Consider the following 15,473-nt stretch of genomic DNA (forward strand, 5'->3'; position numbering starts at 1 on the left):
GGTAACTTTGTCACATATAGGCCATATATGTTTGTGAAAGGAAACACACCAGGAAGAATGTTTGGGATTTCTTAAAAATGTGTAAGGATGGGAATTTGGGTCCTCAGAGTTCTAGGACCGATTTTTCACCTCCAGCTCTTCCATCGAATCTACTGTCTACCATACAGGAGCCCTCAGACGGGGAGTCTCCTCTAAGTCCATTCCTCCACCTCCATTAGCCAAACACACTCTTGCCCTCCCACAAACCCATGACTTCCTCCACATTTTTCAAACGGAACCGTCCACTACAGGCAAAGGGTGGAAGGAGCTATGTTCTGCTGACTACGAGCTTTCCTGCACACTGTCTAATCTAATCTTAGTGACTGTACGTAGGCATTTTCCTGCTGTCTGGGTACAGCGGTCAGTAATTTATGCAAGCACGCGCTGCCCGGGGAGCTTGCGGAGAGCCTGCGCACACTTGCTGGGTGGCTGGCTTGAGCGTACTCCTCTCGGGTTTCTTTTGAACACGGAGGCGCTGGAGGTGATCTCCACCAAAGAAGTCACTGGAAAGTTTGGTTTTTGACTAGTGCCAGGTTAATTTCAAGTCAGATCACAACAGTGGTTTTATAGAACCAACTGTAAAGTTTTAAGAGGGAATAATTTCCAGTTTCATGGCTCCAAGGTTAGTTGCCACATAAAGTTGGCACAAATATGTTTTGGGGGCTGAGGTTGAATTCTTCATAAACAAAGCAAGTTCTGCCATCATGAGATGCTGAGGGTCCCCTGTGACCCAGGTGACAGTGTTAAATGGCTTTCTTAAGCTCACATCCCCTTTTCTGTTTCCATAGGAGCTTTTTATTAAGATCCTTCTCAAAAAACATACAGTGAAACCTCTTTTAAAAATGATTGCCAGAAACAGATGCCACTTGTATGTCTCAAGTCATGCCCAAAAATAACCATCGAGAAAATGGGTCTTAGCAATTTGACAGCAGTTAGCTCTATCCTTATACACACCCCTCCCTTATCCACAGAGAAATATAAAATTGGATGAAAATTCCACACATGCCTTTAATGTCTATGAAATTCATGAGGCCAACAAAATGAACATTGACCAGAACTAAAATCTCTATGCTAACGCTCTCCTATTGCATCTCTAAAGTTGAATTCATGGTGTTATTACATCTGACCAGGCCTCATTCAAGGACCCTCAACCCTTACAGAAAGGAAATAGTATGTCAAGATGTCAGGAATCTTCATAAAATTGAAAATATGATTGCTAATACCATTTCTGTAGCTTTTTTTTTTCGAGACAGAGCAAATATTAACTTTTGTAACTTAAAGCCATGCCTCTGTATCTAACCAACCTAAAAAATTCTTGGTTTGGGCATAATATCATGAACAGAGAGGTTATATTCTTGCTCATTACATGTGTAAACTGTTTATCAGGGTCTCTTAAGAGATAGTCTGTTAATAATTATGTGTGAAAATGTAAACAACTTGGCACATTTAACCAAACTGTAACATTCAGTGAAACAAAACCCAGTCGGCAGTGGAGTATGCTGGAGGATGACGTCCTTGAACGCAGGGCCGAAGCTGCTAAGTGAGCCTGCCCTCTGCATTTCCACTGCGCTCCGCTCTCTCCACCAATGCGTGTCATTCCTAAGACTGGATTTCCTGAAACATATTTACAATGCTTCTTACAGCAGGAAACTGTGAAACCTAAGCAAATTGATTTATCAGGAATTTCATCAATTCTAAGAACAACTTCATTGGCATGTTGCTTCCTTAGACTGCAGGCTAGAGACCCCCACTGCTGTGGGTGCCACCAGAAATCTGTACCATCTTGCATGGGCACACCTTTCCATCCAGAGTCCTCACAGACCCTGGCAGTATCAGGAATAAGGTGCCCTCTAAAATGCAATACTACACTGTCTCCTGGGTGCCTAATGGAAGCCTCTTAAATCTTTCTTGAGTAGAACAAGCTAAAATTCAAGCAAGGTAGTCTCTTATTCCAAGGTACTCCCTTACTCCAAGCTACTTCTTTGCTCTAAGTTACTCCCTTAAGCTAGGGCATGAAGTTATTTTCTAAAACTTCACTCAACCTTAAATTATATCCACTAATTAACTGGTTTTAGGTTAAGTGAAATACAATACTTTTAGTACATTGCAAATATCTTGACCCAAGCCACCCAAACACTGCAGATCTAGAGGTGGCTAGGACGCACTTGTTGGAAGAATTGCCTTCCACAACCAAGTGAAAGGCCACAGGAACCTCAGCAGAGCAGACAGTCAGGACTCCTCTGTCCACTGCCAAGGTCCACCTGACCACACCAAGGGCCAGAAAGAGTAAGACATAACTGGATCGCAATCTCAACTCAGTATGCCTTCAAAGAGATTAAGCTGCGTTGTCAGCCATTGCTGTGAATTGTGAGGAACTCTCCCAGAGCCCACCCCCCAGATGGGAAGAGGTGGGCCTAATCACGGCTGCTCAGGTTGACTTGGAAAGCAGAAAGTCCCCTCCCCCAAACCAGCCTCCAGTCGGCGTCTGCTCAGGCAGGAGCCACGGGCTATTTGTTCCTATGAAGGGAGCAACTTTTTGTTCCTCTCAATGGCATGGTGTTTTGTGGGAGCTGAAGGCTGTGGGGTGGAGATCTCTGCAGAGTCCTTCGTGTATACACGAGGCAAATAGGCCTCAGCAGAAGAGCCTCTCAAACTGGCTTAATGCAATAGGTCAAATTATTTTCTAAATTCAAAGTAAATAACAGGGCTCTGCATTGAGCCTTCATAGGGAATTCGATTAAGTCAAGTGTTAATGATGGGTAAATGTCAGGGGGAGGGAGGATAGAGAACAAAAGGCCAAGCAGATGTGAACTGAGGGTCTGTGCTTTTGTGTTGTCTTTGAGGACCATTCAGACAGTCCCCTTGGGGCCGCCGTGACCCTGGCACATGAGCTGGGCCACAATTTCGGGATGAACCATGACACCCTGGAGAGGGGCTGTAGCTGCAAGACGGCTGCCGACAAAGGAGGCTGCATCATGAATCCTTCCACCGGGCAAGTACTGGGGCTCCCGCAGCTGGAGAGGGAGCTGTGAGCAGCTTCGGTGCTGAGGAACAGCCGAGGCATGAGCCAGCACTCCCCACGGTGTTCTGGTCAGAGAAAGACGCTTCCTAAAGTCCTGGGCAGGGCAGTCGGGCACCAAAGCAGTTACCACCTAAGCACGAGGAGCTGAGTTCAGACCCCAGAACCCATGTACAATCATTCCTTGTATTGAGTCCTAAAGTGGACACACCCACTAGATAAGAACAAGTGGAGTTCTCCAATGGGGAAACTGAGTCAGCTACTCCAAAATGTGATCTACTCTTTGTCATTGAAGGTATTTGTGCAGAGGCAGAATTGGATACTGATGGGAAGGGTTCATGCCCTCTGAGGTTGAGGCTGGCCTAGAGCCTTCTGTCTTTGCATCCTGGGGCCCAAGTAGATCTAGCCCCCCTCAGCAGACACTGACTGCCTCACAGAGAGATGTCAACCTGCAACGGGTTATCCATGTGTCTTGTCCTTGATGAGCACACACTGTGAACACAGCACATGCATTCTGTATTTCCTTTCTCTGATTACCCTGTGGATGCTAATGCATTCACCCACACTCCTACATAGAGTTCCCAGTGAGCAGCCAGACCATGTTGTCAGCCAACAGTTGCTGCTGCGTTTATTTTTCTTGATAAAAGAAGCAAATGGAGAGGAACACAGGACTGGATTGGAGAAGCCTGGTTATTCTGATCCTGATTCAGTTGTCCTCAGTCATACAAACAGATGAGCAGCCCACTGCATTGAGGCCCCAGTACGCCTCGTCAGCAAACTGTGTGAGTCAGTCTGTCCACTCATCTGTCCTTCCTGTCTCTCATACAGACCTCCGTCCGCCCACCCACTTATCTGCTCACATATTGAGCACATTGTGCTCATCACTGAGAGGAAGACCTCATAGACTTAAAGATGATGGGCTTCTGTTATATAGCACTGTAGAGGTTTTGGGAAAGGTCTTTCTGGTTGGCAAGTGTCCACGGCAGTGCTAGACAATGTGAGCCAAATTACCCTGGAGATATTTGAACACCTCGGGTAGAAATGATATTGTTAAGAGCTCAGCAAAACATTTAAAAGACTTTTTTCCCTTACTAGGGGTTTGCTAATAGCCTTTATTTGATTTATACCTTATTAGCAATTTCTAAGTTTTCTCTTTTGCTGAGCTTAGGCTTTTGTATAAATCTTTTTCTGTTTGGTTCTCATTTATGATCCCACCCTCCTGTACAGAGAGTGGTGTTTTTAATTTTCTCAGATGGAAAGCAACTTCCTAAGCAAATGGGTGAATTAATCACCAAATCCCACAGTGAGGAGGAGCCAAGGGGCCAGTCCGCCCCTCTTCATCCTTCAGCCATGGTGGAATTCCCCAAGCTGCTCTGGCATTATCTCAAAGCAGTGGTTCCCTTACCTCATGGGGCCCAAGATGAGGTCATCTGCCTGTCTAAATTATAAATCATTCCCCAGACGCAAAGGAATACTCGTGTCGTTCAGTTCACGGGGACATCAGGGCTCAGAAAGCTGGGCCATTCTCAGGACTCCTACTCACTGCGGGGGAGGGTTTCTGGTGCCACATTACTGTCGCTCAGCAAGGCATCCAGTTTTTGGCAGGTGGCTGCTTTTTTAAAATCTGCTCATGTGTGTGGTTGCAGGTGTGTGTGTGCCATGGCACGTATTTGGAAGTCAGAGGACATCAGTGTCAGTCAGAGGACAACCTCAGTGTCAGTCGGAGGACAACGTCAGTGTCAGCCAGAGGACAACGTCAGTGTCAGTCAGAGGACAATGTCAGCATCAGTCAGAGGACAACCTCAGTGTCAGTCCTCCTCCCACACTGTCTGAGGCACAGCCCCCTGTTGTTCACCCCGCATACACAGGCTCTCTGCCCTGTAAGCTTCCAGGGATTCTCCTGCCTCTGCTTCCCCTCTCAGGATAGGAATGCAGTGATCACAGGTGTGCACCACCATGTCTGGGGGTCCTGGGGATCCAAACGCAGGTCCTCATGCTTGCATGACAGACTCTATTCATGGAGCCATCTCTCAAACCCTAGATGGCTGGTTGTTAAGTGACCCAAATACCAGCATTCTTTCTCACTTCTTTTTTTAAGATTTATTTTTATTTATTTATTAGAGAGAGAGGGAGGGAGAGAGAAGGAAGGAATGGGCACACCATGGCTGCTAGCCACTGCAAATGAACTCCAGATGCATGCACCACCTTGTGCATCTGGCTTACAAGGGAACTGGAGAATTGAACCTGGATCCTTAGGCTTCACAGGCAAGCGCCTTAACCAGTAAGCCATCTCTCCAGCCCCCTTTCTCACTTCTTCCTCTCACTGCTGACTTACCCAGGAGGCAGCAAGTATTAGAAATGTTGAGTAATTGAAGTCTTAGCCCAAAGGTGACTCTAAAAGAGATGAAACAGTAATGACATTCATTTGAAAGGCTCAGACTCTAAAGGAAACAATTATTTCAAATGGCTTGGGTCTGGGGGGGGGGGTGGGAATAAGCCTGATTGCTGCTTTCTCACCGCATTCTAGAATCCTAACTCTGAAAACATGGACAGACAGCCGTCCCTGACAGGAGTCCCATGAATATGAGCCCAGAGCAGTCTTGTGCAAACGTGGGTATCAAGACTTCCGCTGCACGTTGCAGGAGTAACTGGAGGGAGTTTCCTCCTGAGTTGTCTCGTTAATTACTGAGAGCCTTGGATTGTGTGTGTGTGTGTGTGTGTGTGTGTGTGTGTCTGTGTGTATGTACGTGATGTCTTTGGAAAGCAAACATGGAAGACCAGTCTCGGTCATTAGTCTTTGGCAAATGCACTACTGGGGGTTCGTGCGGGTGTTAAACTCATCAGAGTCTGCCCACTGACGAAATTCCCGCTGCCCTGGTCTCACAGAGCTAATGTGCTACCTTCGCCAGAGTAAGAGGCATACGCACGATGTGAGCAGTGCTAGTAAGGAACTGGCATCATGGTGTCACTTCCTTGTGTGGGAAAGGTCAACATTTGCATGAACTGGTGTCACCAATTTCTGCAGAGAATTTTCTGATGAGCATTAGGTACTGAGGATGTGTTGGGGTGACAGATGGTGATGATACCACTGTGACCAGGATGGCTACTTATCTTGCCCTCATGGAGCTTGTATTATAGTTATAAAACAGATGAGAAAACCAGCAAACACAAAAAAAATATATTGCAAGTTGTAAGGAGTTTTATGAAGGATACAAACCAAGAGGGTAAAAAGCTGTGGAAGAGGACAGAGGGAACTGGGAGAGGACCCAAGGGCGAGAAAGCCAGTATGGAGCCTAGCAAAAGAAGCCAAGCAGATGGGGTCTGGGGGTGGGGGGGCTAATTGCCAGGAGGCCAGGGCACTGGGACCAGGGGGATGTGGCTGTGGGTGCTGCTGGAAGGAAATGCAGAGGAGCCAGGTCAGGGCACAAGGCCATAGTGTGAACATGGGTTTGATCTCCAGAGCACTGAGCCACCGCTGATGGTTTTCAAGTAAGACAGAAATTCACATGATCTGAGTGCTTCCTGCATTTTTAAGCGGATCATATAGCATCTGAGCTTCTGCAGCCAAATTAAGGGGCTTCCTATAAAACAAAGGCCACTGGTATAAGGATCCTAGTGTGGAAAGCATCTTAGGAGACAACTGGAAAGTGGCCAGAAAGGACCCTGCATTAGCACACAAGATGAGGGACCAGCTACCCCTAGCGCATTCAGCTCTCTGACCTTCATGACTTGCAGTAAGGGATCCTTCTTTAAGACTTCCGTTCTCCTTCACTATGGTAGTCGTCCAGAGGAAATTCTTATCAGAGAGCTGCAAGAGACACCTGCTTGTGTATCTACAAGGAGTCACTGTGTCTTCACACTGATGCCAAGATTAGAGAGCGCTGGACCTGTTTTCTCTTTTGTTTAGTCCAGGCTGGCAAACAGCTACTACACAGACTGCATCTCCAACTGTCAGAAGGAGTAGAGAACAGCATGGGAAGCACCAGGGATAGTGCAGAGTAGGCAAATAAGCAAAGGCAGGCAGCTCCTTACTCTCCGTGGACGGAAATCCTTCACAGGATGCTGAGGGAAGATTGTGAGGATAACATCCACACTGACATCAAATAACCTTAAGAAAAAGTAGTGAAAGTGGTATAACTGACTCATTAGATCCCATTTAATTTGGCTTGGGGTGTATTCAAGAACAACCTTCTTGCTATACAGCTGTCCTGACACAGAGCATAGCTGGACGTACTGGGTCTCTGTGGTTGCCACCAAAGCCCAACCTCCTCCTTTGACACCTGAGAAAGCATCAGCTGCAGGAGTAGCGTTGGGAGAAGAGAGGGGACCACCAGCCACAGCTCCTGTGAGTCAGATCCTAGGGAGCAGGGAGGGGATGTACAAAGGTGTGGTCCTTGGTTCTACAGGGAACTGGCACTTTTTTAGTGAGGAGACAGGCAAGGGACCTGGAGGTGACAGGTTGGTAAGTGTAGGGTTCTGACAGAAAAGGTTCTGAGGTCACAAAGCTCCCTCCTCTCAGCATCTACTCTGTCTACACAGACCTGGGTTCTCATGACAGTCCATCTGTGGGCACTTCAGTGTGCACCTCTGGAAGGCAAAGGAAACTTTGAACATAGCCATGGTGCCACATCAAAACCATGATCAGTAATTCCTTGTGAACAGCAAGCTAAGGTTGGAGGAAGAGCGGACAACGAAGACATCTGGGGGTGAAATCCAGTGTGAACTGCCCTCTAAAGTGTTGAAAAGTGGTGAGCTCTCCCTGATCACCCAGCTCAGCTCATGCTAAAACTATTTTTCTTTGAAAAGGTTTCTGCCTAGAAATGCATGGCAAGGGAGTGAGCAGTGGTTTTCAGTGAAAATTCCCAGAACTTTTGCTATAACACAGACTGATCAAACTCAGTAGAGCCAGAGTCTACCCTCAGAGTAACTTGCTTTCTTGACAATCAGTGCCAACACACTTCACTGAACTTGGAATAGCTGCTTGTCATAACAAAATGCACTGGACATAGAGGGACTTACCAAGACGGGATTGAACAAAATTATTTCCCCTCTGTGACTTCCTCATCTGAGGTGACTTGTTTTTTCCTTAATGAAAAGTTTAATAAAATCCTCATTGAGGGAGCTAGAGGGATGGCTCAGCAAGTAAGAGCACTTCCAATGCAAGCTTGGGGACCAGAGACTGCCAGCGCTCATAGGCACATCTGGGCGTGGCCATGCATGTCTGCAACTCCAGTCCTGTGGGCACTGGAGGCAAAAACAGTAGGCTCTAGAATCAGTGAGAGACTGTCTCAGGAATCATGTGAATGAGCAGCCGGGAAAGACACTTGGTGCTCTCCTCTGGTCTCCTGCACAAAAGCCACGAAAAAAATGTCTTCCTTCACTGCTTGTCTCAATGTGGAAGCAAACAATGAAAATCTCTTTTTGAAGGAGAAGGAGAACGGAGGCATAGCTACAAAACAAGGGCTCTGGGAAGATGAAACACTACTGGTTGAACTCAATTGACTTATCCAAGCAGCATCCTGTAGTCAACTATCTCCTGACAGCACCGTAGGAGGACATGACCTGGCGGGAGGGATTTGGGAAAACAGATCAGCAAGAGCACGTCAATTGGAAGCCTGTTCGCATTTCCTCTCTGTATAATTAGATTCTGCTCACTGGAAAATGAAGGGATTTGTCTGCAATTAATACAGGGCTTGAATACTAAACAGCACTGTCCTGGGATGTGGCAGATTTGTCCTCCTCTCTCAAGCTGGACCTGGAGCAAAAGTCAAGCCAGAAGACAGCTCTTTCTGAGAATTGCTGCTGTCCAACGGAAGTGACACAAGGCAGGTGACATTAACCCTAGAGGTGCTCTGGATCAGCAGTAAGGTTAGTGAGCATGTCCATTTTAAAGATAGAGTCCACTTGCTACCAACAGCCCATCCTGCCATGTGCCCCTTTGCCAACTCCCCGCAGAAATGCTTCAACCTACCTACAGTCCTTCAACAAATGAGACCAGTGTCCTGGGCACTGGCTCCTCATCTCACTCAGATTTATGCCAAAGATATAAAATATGGTGCGGAAGCCCGAGCTTTAGTGCTTCAAGGTGTAGACCTTTTAGCCGATGCTGTAGCCGTTACAATGGGGCCAAAGGGAAGAACAGTAATTATTGAACAGAGTTGGGGACATCCTAAAGCAACAAAAGATGGTGTGACTATTGCAAAAGTGATTGACTTAAAGGATAAGTATAAAAATATTGGAGCTAAACTGGTTCAGGAGGTTTCCAATAACACGGATGAAGAGGCTGGGGATGGCACCGCCACTGCTAAGTACTGGCACGCTCAACTGCCAAGGAAGGTTTTGAGAAGATCAGCAAAGGTGCTAATCCAGTGGAAATCAGGAGAGCTGTAATGTTGGCTGTTGATGCTTGTAATTGCTGAACTTAAGAAGCAGTCTAAACCTGTGACAATCCCTGAGGAAATTGCTCAGGTTGCTACAATTTCTGCAAAGGGAGACAAAGAAATTGGAACCATCATTTCTGATGCAATGAAAAAGGTTAGAAGAAAGGGTGTCATCACAGTGAAGATGGAAAAACAGTGAATGATGAATTAGAAATTACTGAAAGCATGAAGTTTGATAGAGGCTATATTTCACCATACTTTATTAACACATCAAAAGGTCAAAAATGTAAATTCCAGGATGCCTATGTTCTGTTGAGTGAAAAGAAAATTTCTAGTGTCCCATCGATTGTACCTGCTGCTGAAATTGCAAATGTAAGCTCTTAGTCATAATCGCTGATGATGTCGATGGTGAAGCTCTGAGTCCACTGGTTGTAAATAGCCTAAAAGTTGGTCTTCGGATGGTAGCAGTCAAATCTCCAGGTTTTGGTGACAATAGAAAGAACCAGCTTAAGGATATGGCTAATGCTACAGGAGGTGCAGTGTTTGGAGAAGAGGGACTGATCCTAAATCTTGAAGGTGTTCAGCCTCATGACTTAGGGAAAGTCGGAGAGGTCATTGTCACCAAGGATGACGCCATGCTTTTGAAAGGAAAAGGTGACAAAGCTCAAATTGAAAAATGTATTCAAGAAATCGCAGAGCAGCTAGCTACCACAACTAGTGAATATGAAAAGGAAAGCCTGAATGAGCGACTGACAAAGCTTTCCGATGGAGTAGCTGTGCTGAAGTTGGTGGGACAGCGATGTGGAGGTGAATGAGAAGAAAGACAGAATCCCAGGTGCCCTCAGGGCTATGAGAGCAGCTGTAGAAGAAAGCCTTGTTCTAGGAGGGGGTGCACTCTCCTCCGCTGCACTCCAGTCTTGGGCTATTTAAAGCCTGTTAATGAACATCAAAAACTCGGTATAGACATGATTAGAAAATCACTCAAAATTCCTGCAATGACAGTTGCTAAGAATGCAGGTATTGAAGGATCTTTGATAGTTGGGAAAATCCTGCAAAGTTCCTCAGAAGTTGGTTGTGATGCTATGCTTGGAGAATTTGTGAATATGGTGGAAAAGGGAATCATCGATCCAACAAAAGTTGTAAGAACTGTTTAATGGATGCTGCTGGGGTGGCCTCCCTGCTAACTGTAATCACAGGAATTCCCAAGGAAGAGAAGGAACCTGGACTGGGCGCAGTGGGAGGAATGGGTGGTGGTATGGGAGGGGAATGTTCTAAGTCCTAGAATAGTGCTTTGCCATTCGTAATGATCTGCGACAGGAAGCTGAAGGCAGGATTCCTCATCAATAACTTCAGAGAAGTCAGTTGAAGAAAATGACTGAAGAAAAGGTTGGCTGATGTTTAAGCAAATCACTATAACCAGTTACTGGTTTCATTTGACAATATATTCTGGTTTACTGCTGTCTTTTGTCCATGCCTACAGATAATTTATTTTGTATTTTTAATAAAAAGACCTTTGTACATTCCTGATACTGGGTGCAAGAGCCGTGTACCAGCGTACTGCTTTCAACTTAAATCAATGAGGCATTTCTACTACAATTCTGTTCAAGTCAGGATTTCAGTGCTTGCCATTGCCAGATAAGTTCAGAAGCAGCCTTTCTGTGGAGAGTAAGAATAACTGTGCATAGTAGACAAGTATCCAATTATGTGACAACCAACCTTTGTGTAATAAAAATCTGTTTAAAGTTAAAAAATAAAATAAAATAGAGTCCAATGCACAGCCTACATTTTCAAAACCACCCAAGCGGAAGTCCCGGAACCCAAAGCCTAGTCACCCCCACCGTGTTTGCCTCAGAGAAGTGGCCAGAGCCATATTTGGATGGAAGGACAAAGGTCTTGTCAGGACAAAGCAGTGTCCCGCTGCAATTTCTGGGAAGCAAAAGGCAACCCCATTTTTAAGTTACTTAGTTCTGCAAACCTCCTTCAAATTATGTCACAAGCACAGAGAATTATTTCCTGTTGTGGGCTCTTAAACCCAGCATTGTATCTGTGGAAGAACACATGTGAAAGCCTTCAGCTGAAGTTCTCCATGCCCACACCTCCTGTCCTACGCACATACCAACCCCCGTGGTTCCTCCTCTTCCCAGGAGGCAGCACAGAGCTTTAGTGTGAAGTCAGAGGTAACTTTTGAGTCTCTCTGCAACCACAATATCAAGAAGGACTCATGTTAAACTCCATAAAGTCATATTTGTGTTTCATTATTTGCTGAATCCCCAGCACCTAGAACAGTATCTGGCATGTAGTAACAATAAGTAATTCCTGACTGCAAGTATAAGAAGATGGCTGGATGGTTTTATATGTGTAGCTGGGTGAGTGGGCGGGTGAATGGATGGTTGGATTGATGGACAGATAGATGGGTATGTGGATGGACACATGGGTGAGTAGGTGAATGGATGGATGGGTGGCTATGTGGGTTGATGGATAGATGAACAGATGAGTGTGTATGAATGGCTAGGTGATCGAATGGATAGATGGATGAATGAGTGGATGGATGGGTGGAGGAATGAATAGGTGGATAGATGAGTGGGTGGATGAGTAGATATGCAGGTAGATAGACAGGAAGACAGATGGGTGAGTGAGTGGATCTATATGTGAACAGATAGGTAGATGGGTAGGTGAATAGATAGATGGGTGAGTGAGTGGATGGATGTATGGATGGCTAGGTGGATGGATGGATGGTGAGTGGATAGGAGAGTTAATGGACAGGTGGACAGATAGATGGGTGAGTGAGTAGATGGAAGGCTGTGTGAACAGATGGATGGGTGGATGGATGGATAGATGGGTAAGTAGGTGGGTGGGTAGATGGAGGTGTGAACAGATGGATGGGTAGATGGATGGGTGGGTGGGTGGGTAGAGGTGTGAACAGGTGTGATGACAATAGAATCATATGTATGTACAGTTAGGCTTGCTCTTCATATTTTCTGTAATGACTAAATCTCAGGGCGAGACTCTGAGGCCATTGTCTATTGGACTAAAAGCCACCAATTGCATCCTTACTGTTTTCATTTTTTGTGTACTCCATACCTTGGCAAAATGGACTTACCATAGCGTATATGAATGTGTACAACACAATCAATAGAAAAACACCAAAGCAAAGGGATACCAGGTGATGAAAAGGCAAGGCCACTGCTGTTCTGTTCTGTTCAGATCCATGGTGAGCAAAGTGATGGAGGATTTATCTTTGTAAAAGTGGGCTCTTCCAGCTTCCTAAATGTTTCATTTCACCAAAGCAGGAAGAGGCCCTCAACACCCTTCTAGACCTCTCTCTGATGTACAAACAACTGTAACACCTACTTTCTTGTGTCATTACCCCAGCCTTGAGGAGAAAGCCAACACACCAATGAGTTCCTGAACACTGAGGCTCAGGAATGCCAGGAGCCTTGGCTGGTGAGCGCTGAAGTTTGGGTGTCAGCACATGCCCCCGGCTCCAGGCCCTGTCCTTTGCCCCTCACCAGGTGCTGATTACCTGAGAAGCCTCCAGCTTCCTGAGCTCCAGGGTCAACTTGTCATCATGCTCGCTCGCATTCCCTGATTAGTAACCCCAGCATGTGCAAATTTCTACACTGGTTGGGACTCCTGAGGTCTCTGCCATGGCCACTTAATACAGCAGGCTGGATAAGATTCATTTTCCCTCACACATCCTTGCAGAAGGGGTAGAAACAACTGGCATGGTCTGTCTGCTGGAGTTGGGGCTGGGGCTGGAGAAGGGGTCCTGTTATCACAGATATGTCAACTGTCCCTCATCAGCCATAGCATCTGCTTAATCTGTCAGACCACTGTCCCAGCAGCCAGCAGCTTTTCCTGTTAGCAAATCTGAGCAGTTCCACTGACACAGGGCCTCTGAAGAGTCAAGGTCTCCTAAAGTGCAGGCACTGTGTCCCTGACCATGAGTTCTCAGCCTTGCAGGACTTAGTTCCAGAGGAAACAGCCTCTTGGCAGGGAAGTGGTGTGGTAACATGCAGAACACCCCTGTGCATGTCTTGACCCACCACAGCTCGGTTGGTGTCTTTCTATTCAGATTCCTAGGGAATCAGATTTGCACTTTCATTGGTTTCCAGAGAGGAGGAACAGAGGTCAAAGTGCGCATGTTTAGCCCATGAATGATAATGTACAGCAGATGGCTCCGTTCTCTCCCAAGTGCTTGCTATTTACCAATGGAATGTCCTTCTAAGAACATCCTGGATCAGCCACTCCAGGCTGGCGGTTTCCTTATGCTTCTACAGCCCATCTGGTGGGCTGTTTGGATGCAGCCACTGCTGTTGTTGTGAGAATGTTGGGGTGCAGTGTCCATCAACTTCGCAGGGTTCCCCTCCTTCATCTGAGCCTACATTCTCAGTGTCAGTCCCTACACGGAGGTGGCTGGACTGAGGCCCCCTCTTCTTCCCTGGAGGAGTCAGGCTGCTCCTTCTTGAAGCTCATTGTGCTCACATCACTCTCAGCCTCCCTCAGATGTGCTCATAACCCACATGTGAACTCAAGTGTGCTAGATAAACCCTTGACTTTTGTTTTCCTTCACACCAAAGACCATGAGCAAGTGCCTGAAGCTGAGCTTAGAAGGGAGGATGTTGGAATTTGCCTGTGTTTACATCTGGCCCCAAGGAGCTTCAAGACATTCAGGCAGTTGCCAATCTCCTCCACATATTATAGATGCCTCTAGCCTAGCCACTTATGCAAGGTTCTACCTGAAGCTTCAGTAGCTCTCAAGGTCCTGTGGATGAAAGTGGAGAACACAGGCCTTTGGCTAGAGAACCTGTTTTCAGGTCCTTCTCTGGAGTCCTACGGCCCCAGCAATGTGCTTTCCTCAGTGAGCCTATTTCTTCAGCTAAACCACAGCAGTAACATAACCTGAATCACAGTGTCCATGGAAGAGGGTGCACTGAACAATAACTTCTGCCAGTATCTAGACTCCCCTCACACGCTAGGGGCAAGGAGGTGAGGTCTGAAGGGTGGTGGCTCCTTGAGCTTCTTGGTAATTTTTTCAGGCCAGAAAAGGCAAAGCCAGTCACCCAGGGATGCCAATACCACCAGCTACCCCAACATAACCATCGCCCAGAGATACCAATGCCCCCAGCCAGCCCAACACAACCATCTGCTTGGTTGTACATACTTAGTGTTCATGGGAATTAGACTTTGTATTCACAGGCATAACTGAAAGACCTAAGATTTTTTGGACAGTGTCACTAGAATCTTGGGTTTGAAAGTTGGCCCATCAAAGTACATCTGAGCTGTGAGCTTTTTCACTCTTTCCCCATGAGAGGACCTTACTATACCTGGGCAGGAAAGATGGGATGAACATGGGATTCTGGCCCTGTGGGGACTAGAAAAACATTAAGTAGACTCTGTACCAGAAAGGACTAAGTTGTTTTTGAAAGCCCAACTACTCATGAGATGGAGATTCTTGTTGCTGTAACCACATATCTGACAAGAAGCAATTTGTAGAAGGAAGGAAGGAAGGGTTTATTATGACTTGCAATTCTGAGTTCCAGTCCATCATAGTGGGGACGTCGTGCCCATGGGAGCCTGAAGCAGCTGGTCACATTGTTTCTGCAAACAGGAAACACAGTGATGACTGCCTGCTCAGCCAGCTCTCTCCTTTTCATATAGTCCAGGACCCTGGCCCATGAAATAGTGCCACCAGCAGTTAAAGTTAGTCTTCCCACTTCAATAAACTAATTTAGAAAACCCCTCACAGGCTTAACCAGAGAGTAACCTAATCTAGATAACACCATGCAGGCATGTCCAAAGATGAACCTAATCTAGATAATCCATCGCAGGCATGCCCAGAGGATAACCTAATCTAGATAACCCCTCATGGGTATGACCAGAGAATAACCTAATCTAGATAACCCTTCATGGACATGCCCAGAGGCTAACCTAATCTAGATAAAGCCTCAAAGGCATGCCCAGACACTAGCCTAATCTAGATAACCCCTCACAGGCATGCCCAGAGGCTAATCTGATCTAGATAACCCCTCACA

General features: G+C 46.3%; 1 protein-coding gene across 4 annotated transcripts in view; it reads left to right on the forward strand.

Annotated features, from left to right (window-relative positions):
* Nucleotides 1-15,473, forward strand: part of Adam12 (ADAM metallopeptidase domain 12) — a 304,232-nt gene that overhangs the window by 230,078 nt on the left and 58,681 nt on the right. For all 4 annotated transcript variants that reach the window (XM_045142322.1, XM_045142323.1, XM_045142324.1 and 1 more), the window contains one exon: nt 2,883-3,031. In XM_045142322.1, coding sequence (XP_044998257.1) covers nt 2,883-3,031 — 149 coding nt within the window. The remainder of the gene's footprint in view (nt 1-2,882; nt 3,032-15,473) is intronic.

Source organism: Jaculus jaculus, chromosome 1, assembly GCF_020740685.1.
Source record: "Jaculus jaculus isolate mJacJac1 chromosome 1, mJacJac1.mat.Y.cur, whole genome shotgun sequence".
NCBI lineage: Eukaryota > Metazoa > Chordata > Mammalia > Rodentia > Dipodidae > Jaculus > Jaculus jaculus.